General features: G+C 34.4%; 1 protein-coding gene across 1 annotated transcript in view; it reads right to left on the minus strand.

Moving 5' to 3' along the window:
- Positions 1 to 19382, minus strand: part of ARID2 (AT-rich interaction domain 2) — a 192624-nt gene that overhangs the window by 29422 nt on the left and 143820 nt on the right. Inside the window, 5 exon segments of the mRNA XM_043968863.1 lie at positions 304 to 500; positions 1030 to 1164; positions 7281 to 7362; positions 13529 to 13696; positions 19149 to 19358. Coding sequence (XP_043824798.1) covers positions 304 to 500; positions 1030 to 1164; positions 7281 to 7362; positions 13529 to 13696; positions 19149 to 19358 — 792 coding nt within the window.

Here is a 19382-nt window from a genome sequence, read left to right on the forward strand (position 1 = left end):
AAAGGAAAAGCAAATCAAACTAAGGAATCAGATGACTCAAACATTAAGCCAGAAGTCACCCTTCCATGCAACTGGAAAAAAACAACAACAATATGCAAATATGATGAACAATTTGTGACAAGTTTCAAGTGAAACCGTCCTGACACACAGCATCATTAATTTCACAAAACTATAAGCTAAAGAAGTAGGTCTATAACTTTGTAAAAGTCATAACAAAACTTATTTTGTAATCAGTTTGCTGCTTTTTACTTTAGATTTATAATTCAATTAACTTCAATTGAAAATGTAATAATAAATTAAAACCTGCTGGTGAAGGAGTTGGAGACACATCTGGAACAGACTCAACACGGACCACAGGTGTAGAAGTTGGTTGCTGCTGATAGTACATCTGAATGGGAAGTGGTATTGCCCTCCGTTTTACCCCTACTACATGTATATGTGCCTGCCCATTGTTATTTGGATCCTCCACTCTCTTCACTGTATGATTCGGAAAGACCGTTCTGTCAAACACAAGTATATTGATTAGCTTTTAGAACCCCCACTAATTCCCCACAAGACTTCTAACAAATCTCAAAATATAGTTTTATTTATAAATATTGGAAATTCATTATATTTACTATTACTAGTCATTTTTGCAAAAATTAAAACAAACAAGCAAGTAAGGGGAAGTACTGGAAAACAGTCTCTAGTATTTGACTGATAGCAACTTATTAAGAAATTTTGATTGGATTTTGTGAAATTCTTGCTTTTTAAAGTATTGCATTTCTAGAAGATTAAAATCTTTAAAAATTAGACTCAATTCATTACTTTTAAAAGTCTTGTGATATTCAATCAAATATTACAATTAAAACCTTATCCATAAAGTTTCAATTCTACCCATCCTCAATATAGTAATATAAGATTCTAGATACTGGTGAGCTTTAAACTAAACAGAAAGTTGGAATTTTTTTCTCCCAGAGCACAGTAACCACAATCCAAAAGTATAATGGATCTTAATGATCTTATTTAAGTATAGATTATAAATCCTACCGAAGACATTTATAAAATCCAGTTGATGTCAGGATTCCACCTCGGGCTAATTTACTACAGGTTGAAAGGTATTCAGAGTACATTTCTGCTCGGGAGACTGAACAATCTGAATTCACTTCAAAATGTGCATTCAACCTAAAAGTGAACAAGAACAATTAATACTAATTTCAGGAACATGTTTTAAAATATTGAAACAATTCAATAAGTAATACTGTTAAAACTTTGTATTTATAACTGTGATAAAATAATGGGACTTGGCAGACACCCAGGAGCCCCACCTGAAGACGGATTTGGAATTGATCTAATTGGGTGAGACTGAGAGACTGAGAACCTACTTAAGGATAATTAGATTGTAACCCCACTTGGCTGGCCCTTAAGAAGGGATTGTTCTCAGAAGCTAAGGACTTTGAACTCAAATTGAGACCACCTTCAAGTCCAGTGAACCAATGGATTTGGATGACACCTACCAGTCATCTTGAAGCAGTGTGTAAGGACCACCTCTGCTCCAGACACATAAAAAGCTTCCATACTCAGTTTGAGAAGAGTTCATGGTTGAAACAGGCTCCTGGCAGAGGACTTGAAGAAGAACCAGACCAGGCTGGAACTCTAGGCTAGATAGGCCTTTTCTTAACTCCACGTGTTTTGTTTTTGTTTTTGTTTTTACTAATACCTAGTATGCTTTAGTAAATGTTTAATGTCCAAAGACTGGTGCTAAAGGTTCTGATTTAAGGCGACCACACATTTAGATATTAAACATCACATAACTATACAGCAAATTTCAAATAAGTTAACATTCTTACTTGTAGAAGCAGAGAGTGGCTTTGAACTACACTAATACACAGAAGTAAACTAACCATTTATTTTCCTAGGATTGGGAGTTCTAAGGGATCTTTGGGGCTGCTTAGCCAAAACCCTCATTTTATAGATAGAAAAATTAAGGAACAAAGAAGTATGGTGGTTTGCTTGTTTAATTTTATATTACAAGTAAAATTCCATCACATCAAAAATAAGGGGCAACTTTATATTACAAATCTATTTTCACATGGTAGAAAAAGCCAATATTTATGGTACTTTGTTGATCCTGTTACCATGAATTTCATATAACTAATGGTCCCTGTGTTCATATAATAATCACTCTCTATTCCTGACTGTGTATTATTCCATTGCCAGTTTGGAAAAAGAAAGGAAAACTGAGCTAAGCTTAACCTCTTTATAGCTTTATTATTTCATCAGCAAGTAGGAATTCTCCTAACTTCTTTCAACTCCAAATATACCAATCATAGCCCAACAGTGTTTAGTTAATTCACTCAAGCATCTCAAATATACACTAAAACATAATACTTCAATTGCCTTTAGTAGGAGGAAAGAGTATGTATTTTACTCTACAGGGTTCAAAACTCTCCTTTCTGCTTCCAAATTCACTACAGTAAAGAAAAAGGAGCTTTTCTTCTGTCTCAATTCTGGTTCCTGATGACTAGTAGGAATGTGATTTTTGGCAAGGTATTCATCACAACAAAATTTCACAATAAACAACCGGCTGTCCTATGGAGTTTAACTGGTAGAAACGTCACAAAATAAAAGACTCTGGGGAAGAAAGAGGGACCAACTATCATTGATCAAATATATTACATGGGAATCAGGACCAAATGCATGCAGATTATAACACAAATGACATCTAATATTTGAATTTGTGAAGTGAACTGAATACTGCAATAATCATAATCGTTCTTTAGCACTGCTCGTATAACAGGTGCTGAATAAAATAAAAGGATATATACAGTGTGAAAGGGATTCTAATATGTCCGTGTCTTTCTAGTCAAAGAATCTTGTGTGGTAGTACATGGTTAGTACAATTTCCTAATCCTTGTCCTTTACTGCTGTTTTTGAAGACGTTAATAAGATATCTATAGCAGGCTTAATGTATATTTTATCATAGTATCATAACTTTGAGCATGCTAAATCAACAAGCACAAAATTAGGTAGATTTTATTTTCTCAAAGGTGAAAATCACTTATGCCTTTTTTTCTCTTTCTGTACATCTATGCCATGTTTCCCTACCCCCATACTCTTTTTGTTGTTGTTGTTGTTGTTGTGGGGAAGGATGGGAAACCTATAATGATAGAATATGTTGAAAAGATTAATAGAAGATTTTTACTTAATATAGAAATATTTTTAAAAGTACAGTTAAATACCTTTCTGGTGGAAGGGGTTTACAAAGCATAATGGAAAACTAGGATAATGTAGTTAGGGGGAATGAAAGGATAAGTTTGTTAAAATGAGAAAATAACAGGTGGTTAAATGTGGAAACATCTGGCAAACTCCATTTGACCATTAACATAGTTTTCCCAAATTTGTACTTTTGCTGGTGGATATTGTTAGTCATTTCACCTATCCTTCTTGAAGACTTGAGAAGTCTATTAGCTTCTCTTGGTAGTCCCATTAAGGCAACCCATTGCACCCCCACTTCCTGCTATTTGTCATCTATGTAAATAAAGCCTATTCAATTATTCCAATCTTGATGCAGGACTAGGCATGAAAAGAGAATCTAGCCTAGGTTTCACCAGTGAAGAAGAGAGTGGAAATCTGTAACAGCTTTAGAGAAAAACACATCATTGGCAAAAACCTTGGTAATGGTAAATAACTGTGTTTTTTTCTAAAAATAAAAAGGTTTTTTTTTTCTGTCAACTGTCATATTAGAGGATTAGGAAGCTAGAATATTAGAAGGTAAAGAAAGATGTTAAGTTGAGAATAGCTAGATCTAAATGAAATTCTCTATGGAAGTCTAGATCCAAGACATATTTTATTAAAGTATGTAAAAGGAACCAGAGCCTGCCCTAAGGATACTAAAAATCTGTAGCTGTGGTTGAGAGTTGTACCAGGTCAGGAATAGGAGCTAAAAAACAGGATAATAAAGAAGGGTTTTAACGGGAAGAAATGCAATTTTCCAGGCAGCAAGAAGAATTCATAGAAAAAGACAGACCTACAGAGCTTAAGTCAAAGGGTCTAAAGAGCTTTGATGTTGCCTGCTATCATTCAATATAGGTGAAGCTCAGGATCGGGGACAAGACCCTGGCAACTCTATATGAACTGTGCTAAACTAATAGATAATACATTAAAAATTACCTGAAGATTATGAATCACTATAGTACTATACAAATATATAATTACAGCTATCACCATCATCATCACTGGCTGAATAACCACTTAAAGAACCATATGGTATGATTATATTAATGACTTGTGGCAAGAAGAAAAGGGGATATATATAAGTAAACCCTCTGAGAATTTAGAATTAGAAGGGGGGACATGACAAAGTTGAAGTAGGAATGGAATTAATTCATTTTTGACCAATTTAGACCTAGAAGTGAGCTCATCTAATAAAAAAATGTTCTTCAGTATGTTGTCCTAGCCAAAGGGGTTAAAAGTCCCAAGCTGCACATTTAAACTGTGTACAATTTTGCCTTTTGTGAACAAGTCTTTCGAGTGGTTGATATATAGACAAAGAGGAAGATTTAGAAATTTTTTTCCCCCAGATAAACACAATACCTGCCTTTCCATCTCTGTGACATTTATGTAAAACATTTATGTCATCAGGTCAGAGTGAGAATATAGCCATTAATCAAGATGAAGTTTGCATTTGATTCCCAGGTGCAAATGGGATGGGGCTTGTCAAGGCTAACTATAAAACATATTACAAACAAAATCAAGGGAACTTATATTTGTCCCTTGGCAAGCACTGCTGAAAGATGGTCTAGCATTTTGCTTCAGGATTCATTTATGTAAAATGCAGTTAGCTCAGAAAAGTCTTCTTTCCCATCACCTAACTTTTCAAAATGTGATATGGGAATCACTAGTCAATACTCACAATTATAATTTATTGGCATTAATAGAGAAGAGAAATGAATAGTGAACCATTTGTTAGAAACCTTATGAAGTCCACTATTTTTGTTGCTGTTCATTCATTTTTCAGCTGTGTCCAACTCTTTGTTATCCCATTTGGGGTTTTCTTGGCAGTAGTTTGCCATTTCCTTCTCTAGCTCATTCTACAGATGAGGAAACTGAGACAAACAGGGTGACAGACAGCATCTTGGACTGAGTAGGTGCTTCATAAATATTTGTTGAAGTGATATAAGGTGAATTGACAGGATGGAAATAGCATCATCACTGTTATAATAGCTAGCATTTATACAGCATTTCAGAGTTTGTAAAGTGCTTAAGTTATCTCATTCCATGACAAAGCTTGTTATAGGCTTTAATAGTGAGAGTAGCTCTAGAATAGATGGAGTAGGGAGGACACAGTTCTTACTGGACCTCCCTTCCTTGAAAGGGAAAAGCTTAAAGTGATAGAGTGGTTGTCAGGAACATTTAGTTTCAAACCCTACCTTACTAACAGCATAACAATGGAAAAAGTCACATATTAAGTCTCCTATTTCTCATCTGCAAAATGGGGATTTTAATACTTGTACCTCCCTCACAAATCTGTTGTGAGACCCAAAATAATAATGTTAATGAAGCATCTGTAAACCTTAAAGTTTTAAGTAAATATCAGTTATTATTACTATTAAGAAGCTAATCCAAAACAAGGAATATTGACAGAGTGTTTTTGGCTGATGGAGGTCAAAAAGTCATTATATTTTTTTCTTTTCCCAACTAGCCTTCCCTAAAAAAAGCAAAGATAGCAAAAATTGGCATGCTGTAGAATGGAAGAGGAAAATGGATCATTCCTGGTAGAGGTGGGAGGCTGGATGGATTGTGTGATTGGGAATACATGGGAAAGGACAAAAAAACTCCCTAATGATGAAGTATGTAGCACATTTATATCAGAAACTTAAAAGATAACCTCTTAATCTTTGGAGAAAGAAGTTACTGGAGTAAGCATATAAGCTAGACATGATCATGAGAGAAAGAGAAAGATGGTGTCAAGGAGAATCAAGAAAAGTAAAGTGAAAAGAAAGACAATAGATAAAATGAATTTAGGAAGATACTGGATCACACAGAAAAAAGTTTATATAACCGTAATACAATACATTAACAAAAACTACCTCCCAAAAGCTAATAGTTCAGCATAGTATCATGTATTTAGATCTGGAAGGAAAATGTTGTACCCAAATAGGGAAAAATAAGATACAACTCTTTTCCTCATAAATTATGCAGTGCCAAGTACTGTAAGATATTAGCACATCTGACTCTAAGGAAATACATCAACAGTACAGAGGTTTTTAGTCAATCACTTATCTAACAAAGACCATGCTTTAACTCACATCAAAACTGGTAGAATAGGAGTCATATAATATAAAACAGATAAAACTAAAATCTGAGAAATAAAGCAAGCCTTAAAATCAGCTCTATTGAGTCTGAGTAATATGTTTTCATATGTCTTATATTATTTTTAAAAGTTGAAATTTTGTGTCATGGATCAATTATCTTAATAAAAATATGTATTAAGTCTAGCTGGTATGACATGTCTTTGCTTTCACTCATTCTTTTCAGTAAAATATTATTTTAAAATATTAAATGCAAAAATTTATATGAATTGTCCACCATTGTGTTTTGAAGTCCTTAACAGAAAGTAACAGTAATATATTGCTAATGTATAGTTTTGTTAGCTTCTTCCACCATGTTATTCATAAATAGAAATTCAATTAGCAATAAATGTCAATACTCTTAAAGAAAAAAATTTTTGTAAAACCTATTTTAATTTTGTTTTTTCCCCAAAACAAGATTCACAGAATCATAGATTTAAAACTGGAAGGGATCTGAGTGGTTACTGAGTCTTACTCTCATTTTACTCATGAGGAAACTGTGGCCCACAAAGACTAAGTGTCTTGCCTCAAATCGTCCTACACAAGTAATAAGTGGCAGAGAAAGAATATGAATTCAGGTTCCACCCAGTCCTCTTTTCAACTCTACCATAGTGCTTCTACTGTTAAGTCTCCCATCTACCCAGGACCACTAACTCTAATTTGGTACATTCTATTAGTCTACAGATCAAAGAAAATAGCTTACTAGGAAACTAAATATGGTTCAATTATATTTTTATAGGAAAAAGTTCTGGTCAAAGATCTTAACAGTGAAACTGATTCCATCAAATTAACTTCAACACAACAGTGACACATTATATAACCTTTCTTCCCCCAAATTTTACTCTTTTCTAATAAAGAATTTTGGATGAAATAATCTGGAAGAATATTACATTTCTTCTTGCTTTTGTCTTTCTAAGGAAAATGCTTTAAGAAAGCCACACCACTTACCACTGACATGCAAACTTCTCACTATCTATTTCCACTATTCCTGGTGGTGGAGCAACATGCTGTGCTACAACTGCTCTGGAAGCTACAGAAAAAGAAACAATAAATTAGCTACATAATTAAGATTTTTCTACCTGAATGAAATCACTATATGTCACAGTTCACAAAATAACGCACTAACTGAACAAAGGAAAAATCAGAATCTTTTAGCTTTCATTTAAAAAAAGAGCTCTGTATACATATGAGGACAAATATTTGATGAAACAACTTCCTAAGTTTCTTTTAAAACCTAATTCAATAAGTAAACATTGATTTTTTACGCCACAGAATTAAATTCCAAAGGCTGAAATTTTCAAACTGGATTGCAAATAAGATCAAACTATAATGTAGCATAAAATTTTGTTTTACATATACCAACAGTGCCATATTTATATAGAACAAAGGTTTCTAAATAAAAAAACGAATCTGACCCAAATATTTGCCAGCCCTTATATTTAAGGGTTGCATACCAAATGTTGTCCTCTTTAAAAAGTATATAAAGGTATAGTATAATTTTTTATCTTGAAAGAAATCTGATCATTTATGAAATACCTTTGTAGGTAAAGAAAGAAATTGCCTTACCATTCTGCAATCATGTTTGCCAACATCAAAGTGATGAATCTCTAGAAACTTAAGCTAGTCTGGGTCTAAGATAAAAATCAATACATCTGCCACTGACCTTTCCAATATGGCAGTATGTCAATGCTTGCATTAACCAGTGTTTCCTCTAAAGAATGATAAAATAAAGCAGGAGTAGGACTTTTGTGGAGTAATTAAGATGCTAGTACATTAAAAACTGAATAGAACAGATTAAAAATTCTCATAGCTAAAAGGGGAAAACAGAATTAGAAACCCTAAGAGAATATGGAATATATTCTCTCTGAGAAAGTAAATTTAAACTATGAAGAAATAAATAACTTTAGGACATACTGAGACTAGAAGAAAGAAGTGCTCCAAAAAAGTAAGCAATGAACTATCAATTTTCTGGAAAATTAAGTTTTTCAAGGCCCTAAAGTTCTATTTTTATTTCCATCACTGATGTACAACACTGTTAGCCAGTCCCAAGTTCTTTATATTTCAATGTCTCATTCTGTAACTTATACAACTCAAGAAGTTATTTTGTAAACTAATGAAGCAATAATAAGAAATCATATTTACTTATTACTTTATAGCATGCAAATCACATTCGCATTTGATTCTAAGGTATAACATATTACAGATAAAAAAACCCAGAAAGTTCATGTGACTTGTCCAGTCATATGACTAGTAAATGGTAGATCCAGGGCTAGGACGCTGGTCCAAGTCCAAGAGTTGACACTCTTTTCGTATTTTATCAGTGCAAAGCAGGCTCTTTAGAAGGAAGGTATTATTTAAACAGATCTTCACATCTCAACAATAAAATGAAGATGAAAACTTTAAATTCAATTGAAAATTTCATGAATCTCAATCCTATTTAATTAAAGGAAATGTGTCTACTCAAGACAGCTAGGTGGTACAGTGAGCACAGTGGAAAAAGCACGAGGCCTGGAGTCAAAAAGGCTAAGTTCAAATCCAGCCATAGACATTTATTAGCTATGTGGTCCATGGCATGTCATTTTAACCTCTATCTGCCTCAGTTTACTCAACTGTAAAATGGGGATAATAATAGCACCTACTTGTAAGAGTTGTTGTGATATCAGATAATATTCATAAGGCATTTATCATAGTGCCTGGAACGTTAAGTGCTGAAAAAATGGTCATTCCCTTTCCATTATATGGCTGGGTAAAATTGTACAAATATTCCAAACACTAGGCATTTTAAATAGCATGAGAATTCCAGTCTGTGGGAACTTTTTCTGATATTCTCTGCTTCTGTAGGATAAAAATCATTATTGCAATATTTACTCTTCAAAAAGCAGCTGCATGTGGGCATACAAATAAACAGCCATGCAGACTAAAAGTCAGACAGTATGCTGCCATGATTTTCATTTTGAGATCAGAAACTGAAAAATAATAATAGCAAATATGGTCCAGTCCATTTATTGACATACTAGACCAGGAGTTGTCAAACTATGTTTTGCTACCCACAGTTTGTTCACCTTTATACTAGACCAAAGTCAGTAAAAGTATAAATATGTTAAGAAAATTTTTTAAAAGCCACTAATACTGGAACCAGAGATCTGGAAGAGGAAACAGGATGCCTATGATGAAGCATCAAATTGACCACGATTACCAAATATTAATACTACAGTAATATAAATGCATTTATGATAATCAATATAAAGGTATCACATATAATTTATAATTTGAAGAACTAAATCAGGGAGTAAATTCATTATACCATTGGTACTCACATTTTTTGGTGTTAGAACCAATTTTTATATTTATTTTATTTATCTGTTTAACTTTTGTTTATATTATTTCACATTAATAATTTTTATTTATGCCTTTATGTTATATCAGAATCATTTCATAGCTAAACTGTTTCATTGAATCCTCTCATTTGAAAAAAAGCAAAACCCAAACAGCAAAGCAAATTTGATAAAACCTGCAACTTCCACACATGGAATCCCCCACCACTCAATTGAGAGAAGGAATCTATTTTTCCCTCACCTCTCATTGCAAATCATCTTAACTCCTTAGTATTTAGTAGTGGTGGTGGTGTTTATATTCTTTCAGATATTTTGTTTCTGTTTCTTTTGGTTCCAGTTTCTTTACATTCATTCATACAAATTATTCCATGTTTCATTTTTATTCTCCATGGACACAATAATATTCCATTACGTTCATGTCCCAGCCATTATTCACAGAGGGCCCTAATTGATGGGTACTCACAGATATCACTAAGATTGCCACGATAAATATTTTGTCATATATGTGATAATCTTTCTTTTGGCTTTACATAGCTTATATACCTTATAGGTGTATGCCCAGTGGTTTGATGTCAACTAGGTGGAAAAGTGGTTAGAGTGACAGACATGGAATCAAAAAGACCTGAATTCAAGCCGAGCCTCAGTCACTCATTAGCTGTGTGACCTTTAGAAAGCCACTTAAACTTCCTTATCTCTCAGGTTCCTCATCTATAAAATGGGGATGATAATAACACCTACCTCCCAAAGATTTTGTGAGAATGAGATAACACTCTAAAGCACTTTACAAAGTTTAACATACTATATAAATACTAGCTATTATTATTATTATCATAGAAAAGGATAAGAACAGTCCAGTGATATTTTCTTATATAATCCTAAAACATTCTTAAGAAGAGATGGATCAATTCACATCTGTACCAACATTATCAACATGCCCCTTCAAAACAGACTTCTATCACTTAATGGATGTAGTGTTAAATCTCAAGGTTGATTTAGTTGTCATTTTATTTATAGTGATTTAGAATATTTGGTCATAATTGTATTTTTTCTTTTGGAAATAATTTTATCCATATTCCATTACCAAAAATGAATATGGGTCAGTTCTCTATTTGTCTCAAATATTGGAGTATTACCAGAGATTTTTTTCCTCAGTCAACATTCTCCTTCTTACTATAAGGATGATGATGGTTTATGCAAAACTTTTAAAATTTGATGTAATCAAAATTGTCTATTTTATGTTTGATGATTGTTTCTATTACCTGTTTAGTTCTGATTTTTCCTGTAGCTATACCTATGAAAAGTAAGAACTTCCATTTTCCTGTCATTGTTTTTTAATAATGTGACCTTTTACATTTAGGTCACATATCCCCTTAGAGATTACTGTAGTAGAGAGTTTCAATTCTGGTATAAATCCTCTTCTGAAAGATTGCTTTCCAGTTTTTCCATCAGTTCTTATTAAAACAACTTCCCCTAGCTCCTGCTGGTTCACTTGCTTTTGGCTAGACTTTGACTAATTTAAAACCCTTCATCTGAAGTAAAACTTGACTCTTTCAGGTCAAAATTTTTAAGACAATTTTTTAAAATACCTACAATCAATGGTTATCAGTTAATAAAAGGTTAGTTATTTATCTATCTGCTATTTAAAAAAATTTTTGAGATTGGGTCTCCCTATCTCACCTAGGCCACAAGTACAATTGCCACTCACAAGTCCAATTCCAATACTGATAAACATAGAAGTTTAAACTCATTCTATTTTTCTGACATCAGTGAGTCTGTTCCTCCTTATGCAACCTGGTCACACCCTGCCCTTTTTTAACCTCACCACACTGCTGTGGTACTTGTAGATACCCAGTCAGTAATAGCCCTACAAAAGCTCATACTCCCAAACTCAAGAGATATGCCAGTCTGAGACTTCCAAGGAACCAGGACTTCAAGTTCCAGGGACAGCATGTCCTGCTTCATTTTTAAAGATATTTTATAATATTATTTTCAGATAAATGTAGCTCTTGATCTAATACGAATAATAACTTAATGAGAGGGGTATGCTTGATTTGAGTATTAACCAAGCATGTCATAAATGGAAACAATATTAAACATAACTATCATCTGAAACAATTCTTAATTTTTAATGTTTTCCTTTACTTATAAAACTGAATATTTAGGTGACGCAGCTAGGTGACACTGTGGATAAAGCACCAGCCCTGGATTCAGGAGAACCTGAGTTCAAATCCGGCCTCAGACACTTGACACTAGCTGTGTGGCCCCGGGCAAGTCACTTAATCCTCACTGCCCCTCAAAAAAACAAAAACAGAACTGAATGTTTAGGAACATCATTTCAAATCATTACTTTTTTTGCTTTAAAATTTTGAAAATTTCATTTCTAAATCGGATTTGTAAATTAATTAGATTTGTAATTAGATTTGTTGGTAAATACTTTTGTAATTCTCCTGAAAAAAAGTTAACTTTTAGAAAATATGTTAATATGAAAAAACATGAAGGTAAACTTCAAATGAAGATAGGTAAAATCATATTTGCGGTTTCCATATATTTGGGATTTATAACTTGAGCAAAGTTTCTGGATATGTGTTTCATCATCAGCGATATTAATGTCTCTTATAACAGGAAAAAGAAAAAAAAATGACAAGGACATAAGTAATTTTACAGGCAAAACTCAACAATTAACTAACTACTTTGTATCATATATTAGTGGATACATTCAATGATTGATTTTTAGACCAATAAGATACTATCTTCCGTCATGTGCCTGTTTTTATCAATCTTTATTGAGTCTCCACTTCAACTAAACACTGATAGGGTTAGCAAAAAGCATAAATATGCTCTGTGTGTGCTTGTCCGTGACAATTTTCCTCCATAGAATCCCTTAGACAATCTCATGATTGTTTTTTTCTGTTTGTTTTTTGGATTTTTTTGCGGGGCAATGAGGGTTAAGTGACTTGCCCAGGGTCACACAGCTAGTAAGCATCAAGTGTCTGAGGCCAGATTTTAACTCAGGTCCTCCTGAATCCAGTGCCTGTGCTCTATCCACTCCATCACCTAGCTGCCCCCTGACAATCTCAGGAAATGCCAAAGTTGCATAGAATACTTTCTGAAAAATGCTGTTTTAAATGGTAACTTAAGACTTCAAAAAATCAGAAACCTTAAGGTATAAATGAAGTTCATCTTCTCAATTTTATAAGATAAAATTCTATATATCAGAATGAATGGAAATCAAAGACAAACAGCTCATTCAATGCCACTGTTGCTTGGTTCTATCAAACTTAAGAATCTAGTCCCTTCTACAATCCTCCTCCCTCTTCCTTATTCAAGACTTGTCTCTTATAGTATTTTCCCCCAAAAAATCTTCATACATTACTATTCCTGAAATGTATTTTAAATGTCACAATAACAGTTTAGAAAAATTATTAGGAATTGTGCTTGGCAGTCTAACTTGCTGAAACATAGTTATTTGTCTATACTGAAGGATATCTATTTATGAAAATGTGACATTATTCATTCTGCTGCTAAAGTTCTACTTGGATGCCACAACATGACGCGCTTTCAAAAGTTGTGCCAACAGAACACAAGCTCTGGAAGATTACACTGGAATGATTTTAGAGAATGAACCTAATGAAGGACTGTAATTTGTCATCTGAAAGCAAGGCTACAGAAGTAAAGAGAGTTTTGGTCAGCAAGTGATCACTTTTTTTAAACATATAGCAAATAATGAAGAGAGTCTACACTAAGGCACAGAGTTGTTACGATGTACATTGGTGGAAGAAGTAATAAAAGATAAAATTTACATTCTTAAAGCATTGCAGTAAATAGGATTAAAAAAAACAATTTTTCTCAAAAAATACTAACCTGGGACAGTTGCTACATGGTTCTGGGCTTGAACATGCTCTACTGCCTGTGGCCTGATTTCTGATAAAACTTGGTGGTTAGAGCTTTGATGCTCAATAAGTTTTACTGCAGTTAGTGCTTCAGGTCCAAACATCTGTATGTCCATGGAAACTAGACACACTAACATATCTGAAACATAAAAACAATGACTAATTACAGTTTTAAAAGACATTTATATTTTAATTTTCAAAACCACACAAAGACTGTACATTTTGAGTTCTAAGTACTACAGTTTAAAAAGGATTTCCTCACAAGGAATAGAGGTAGTGAAAGTACTACAGTATGCTCTCTTTATAGATGAGAAAATTAAATCTCAGACAAGTTAAGTGCCTTTCCCACAGCCTTATGACTATTAAGTATTGCAGTAATGAATACAAGTCATCCCTTCTAACTCCAAATCTAGCAGTTTCTACTATACTATGATGCTTCCTAAATTACAGAATCACTCAATCAATAAGTATTTCAGTACCTAAGTGCCAAATGCTGGAAAGATAAGTACAAAGAATGAAACAATGAATGAAATAGATTATATATTCTACTGGGGGGTGGATTGGGTTTGGGATGAGATGTTCATTAAATCTATTTTCAGAATAAATTCAGAGTTAATAAATATATATAGATACATATGTTTACACAGTCATTCAATAGAAAGCAGTTTGGAAGGAAGAGCACTACTAACTGTGAGTGAGATTTTCCCCAGCCCTTAGTTATAAGAGTTATAATTATAGTTATAATTATGATAATCAGCATATTAACTTTAAAAATTATGATTTATTATATTTAGATATCTTATTTTAATTTTATTAGTAGATTAAGTCTCTCTTCTTACTAATTAATAATGTCAGATGATACTTTCCAATGTTAAGCATTAAGTAATATCAGAAGTTACAATAGTCAGCAATACTGTATTTTAGAAACCACAAGTGTGGGGGTCATGCAGCTCACTAGTTATATGCTTGACTAGAAGGGGTCATGCAGAATTATGACTCTGTTGCCACAAGAAGACTGATAAAGAGTACTGGAAAATGCTGACATTTGTCACGTAGGCAGTTTCAATATTTCCTAAGAAGATGCTTTAATTTTAGATACTTTTAATTAGTATGGCATAGAAGCATTCAAGCTCTGTAGGGGTATAAAAACTCATTGATTCTGTAACTCAAGGTCTTTCAGGTCCAACTCCTGCCTGACCGGCTTTATTGTTAAGATAGGCCCTTCTCTCAATAAACCTATGTTCTATGCCTTGGAGACTTTGTTGTTTCTTTTCCTTCATTGGACTTATAAATTTTCCCAACATAATTAAGAGAATCAGGAAAAATTTCATGCAGTAGACAGTATCTGAACTGCCTTTTAAAGGAAGAAAGGGATTCTGTGAGGTGGGGGTACCAGGAATGCGGGACAGTTATTTCAAAGACAAGGAGACAGCAGATGGACTGTCATGAACAAGGAATACTATTACCTAAGAAGCCCAGTGTGGTAGGATCACAAAGTGTGGGAGAAGGAAGAATGTACGAGATGAGAAAAATAGGCTGAGCCAGGTTGTACAAGGCTTGAAATGATAAATGGAAAAGTTGCTATTATTTTATGTATCTATATACACATAAACATGTATTTATGTGTGTCCATATATGCAAACGTATTTGGATGTGTGTATGGACACTGAAATTGGCTGAGTAGTAGAGTGATATGGTCATACCTGTGAATAAGGAAAATAAATTTCCTAGCAATATCAAGGATGGGTTGGAATGATGAGAGCCTTGAGGTAAGAAGGCCACTTAGGAAGCTGTTGTTTTCCTCTTAGTAAAAGGGGAGGAGGACTTGAATGAAGATGACAGCTGTTTTAGTAGAGAGAAAGGGACAGAAGTGAGAGTTGTTTTTAAAGTAGAAATGGACATATCAAGTGAAGAAAATTAAGGAGTCCAGGATAATTCCAAGATTACAAACTTGGGAAACTAGAATAGTGCTGCTTTCTATAGATTTTGAAAGATTAGTAAGAGCAGAGGATTCAGGGGGAAGAAAGAGAGTTCAATTTAAGACCTGTTAAGTTGAAAATGTCTCCAGGACATCCAATAAGAAATATAGTGAAGGTTGGGGAAAAGATTCAGGATAGATATGTATATCTCTGAGTCCCCTATACAGAAAGGTTAGTTTAATGTCATGAAAACTGATGTAATCACTGAAAGAATAAATAGAGAGGGGGCAGCTAGATGACGCAGTGGATAGAGCACCAGCCCTGGAGTTAGGAGTACCTGAGTTCAAATCCGGCCTCAGACACTTAACACTTGCTGGCTGTGTGACCCTGGGCAAGTCATTTAACCCCAATTGCCTCAAAAAAAAAAAAAAAAGAGAGAGCAAGAGAGATAGAGAGAGAGAGAGAGAGAGAGAGAGAGAGAGAGAGAGAGAGAGAGAGAGAGATCCAGGAGAGATAATTTGAAAATTTTTGGACTACCGAAGCCCATGATCAAGAAAAGAGCTTAGACATCATCTTCCAAGAAATTGTCCGGGAAAATTTCCTTGATATTCCAAAAGCAGAAGATAAAATAGAAATTGAAAGAATCCACCCATCAGATCCCAAAAGAAAAACCTCCAGGAATATTATAGTCAAATTCCAGAGCTCCCAGGTCAAGTAGAAAATATTGCAAGCAACCAGAAAGAAGCAATTCAAATACTGTGGAGCCACAGTAAGGATAGTACAAGATCTAGTAGCTTCTACATTAAAGGATCAGAGAGCATGGAATATGCTATTCCAGAGGGCAAAGTAATTGGGTTTACAACCAAAAAAAACCTACCCAGAAAAACTGAGTAAAATCTCTCAGGGGGAAAAATAGGACCTAAATGAAAAAAGAGGACTTTCAGATATTCGTGATGAAAAGACCTGAACTGAATAGAAAATTTGACTTTCAAATGCAAGACCCTAGAGAAGCATAAAAAGAGAAACAGGAAAAAGAAATCATGAGAGATGTTAAGAGGTTAAACTGTTTACATTCCTACAGGGAAAGATATGTCTAAATCATAAGAGCCTTCTGAGTATTAGGGCAGATGATAGGAAGAAATTTATACAGAGGGCACAGGTGGGAATTGATTAGAATCTGGGCTGGGTCCTCCTGGGTCCAAAGCAGGTGCTTTGTCCACTGTGTCACCTAGCTGTCCCATGATGACATCTCTGGGGTAAAATTGAGGGGGGAGAAGAATACACTGGGGGAGGTGATAGGGGCATGGCAAAATGGGGTGAAATCTCATATGAAAGAAACAAGAAAGGGCATAGGGAGTGGAGGAAGAGTTGGCTCAAGGAGGGAATAACATACACACCCAATTGGGTAGAATAGTCTACCAACCATGCAGGAACGTAGGTAGAGAAGGGGATAAGGAGGGAAGGGTGAAAAAAGGGAGGGCAAAATGGGGCAGGGACCTGTCAGAAGCAAAATACTTTTGAGGAGGAATAGGGTAAAAGAAGATAGAAAATAGATTAAACATCATGGGAAGGGAATCGGATGGAGAGAAACAGTTATGATGATTGATTATAATGGCAAAACGTATGGTACCTACTTTTCTGGGCTACCTTGAAGAAAATTCTTTTGTCAATTTTAAGGTACTACGTAAAAGTTATGATGAACAGAATGCTATCAGAAGAAACTGGAAAGATCTCCATGAACTGAAGCAGAGTGAAATGCACTGTATACAAAATAACAGCAATAGTGTAAGATGATCTGCTGTGAAGGATGTGGTTATTTTCAGCAGTGAAATGATCTAATAAAACTCTGAAGGACTTAGGAAAATTGCAATCCATCTACAGAGAAAGAACTGATGGTATCTGAAAACAAATTGAATCATAATTCTTTTTGAAAGTTCCTTAGTCTGAAGTTTTGTTTTTGACTCTTTTCTTTCACAACCTGGCTAATGTGGAGATGTTTTTCATGAGTACTTTTGTATAACTTATATTGAATTGCTTGAGTTCTTGGGAGTGGGTGGTGGGGAAGGAGGGAGGAAGAGAAGTTGGAACACAAAGTTTTAAAAAAATTGATGTCAAAATTTATTTTTACATGTAATTTGGAAAATAAAATTCTAAACAGGAAAAAGAATTTATAGAGAGAAGTGAAATGAGGACAGAACCAAGGGAAATACCCACAAATTAGGGAGTATGATATAGCTGATGAATCAGCAAAAGAGACTGAGGACGGGATTCAGAAAATTAGAAGAACACTGTCATGAAAAGCAAGAGGAAAGAGTTGATGGTGGTAGCAGCAGTAGCAGCAGTAGTAGTAAGTAGTAGTAGTAATATTTATGTAGTGCTTTGAGGTTTCCAAAGTGCTTTACATATATTATTTTATTTTATTCTCACAATCATAGGAGGTAGGTGCTAGTCATTGTACTGGGGGATGGTTATCACTCTTAAATGTAATTTACAGATTCATGTTATCCATCCTCATCTGGGCCCTCACTGCAGCCAGGAAGTCCCTTTGCTTTTCCCTAATTGATTTCCTCTCTCATTCCCTACGGAAGCTATTCCAAATCTTCTTTTCCTTCCTGAAGCTCCCCACATTCTTTCTCTGAGCCTCCTCGGCTCAGAACCTTGCATTCTTATTGAAAAACTGAATTCATTCAATGTAAGTGACTCATTTCAAAAGTCTTTTACATATCTCCGACTCTCTAATTCCTTTCCCCTAGTCTCTGACAAAGTCGTGTCCCTTAGCCTTGCCAAGGCTGACCCCTCTAGATGTGCACTTAATCTCATCCCCCTGCATCTTCTCTAGCAGATGGCATTCCCCCTTTTCCCTTATCTCTGCAGTCAACTAGTTCTTGTCAATATTTTTAAGCTATCAAAAGAATATTATAGCAATTATTTCCTAATATATTTTCTGCCACCTTAATCATCAAACATACACATTAACCCATCTCTCATAACAAAATCAATAGGTGAAATGGATCAACAAAATGACAATGTACTCAGCTTCCTTAATTTCCCAACTCTACTGGCAAGAATACAGTTTCATTTACATTACTATAGTTGTGTATATCACTCTATTGGTTCTGCTTACTACTGTATCAGTTCATCATTTTAAAATTAATAAAAGCACTCTATTACAATCATATACCAATTTTTTCCAGTCATTCCCAATTTATTTCTAGGTGCCCCCCCACCCCCTGCCTTATTACTGTAATTTTACTATTAAAATGTTGATATATGTGGATCTTCTCTTTTTTATCTTTGACTTCCTTGGGATATATGAATATGGTGTTGGGATTACTGGAACATGTTTATCAATTTCAGATCTATGTCCAGTAACACACACACACACACACACACACACACACACACACAGGAAAGGAAATGTTATTTTGCTGCCAATTCTCCAACTTTCTAGAAGATGAAACCTATGCACCAGCCTATGATATGTACCCATTTCTGTACATATCACAACTTCAGGAAATCTAGGTCATAATTACAGCAATGGAAATAGGTCTCCAAGAAGGTTAATATACCTCTTCTTCCTCCCTCAAAAAATAAATCCAAAGTACTGCGACTCCTAATAAATACTGTTATGCCAAAAAAGAAGCAGTTTCTGTGTTCCAGGTTAAGTCTTACCTATGCTCTTTTCCACTTTTGCAATTTTTGTGCAAGCAACATCTCCCATCTCTGTAAGCATATATAGCACCTCAAGAGTTGAAATTACAAGTAGTACATCAGGCAAAGTGAGATGACAAATTATCTCTTTGTAAGATTCCTGATCCACATATTCACAGATTAAAACACCATTATCTTCTGCTTTGCAAAGATTTCCCAAAATTTCCATGCCTGGAAAATACATGTGTATTATTA

The sequence above is a fragment of the Dromiciops gliroides genome, chromosome 5, assembly GCF_019393635.1.
Source record: "Dromiciops gliroides isolate mDroGli1 chromosome 5, mDroGli1.pri, whole genome shotgun sequence".
NCBI classification, from domain to species: domain Eukaryota; kingdom Metazoa; phylum Chordata; class Mammalia; order Microbiotheria; family Microbiotheriidae; genus Dromiciops; species Dromiciops gliroides.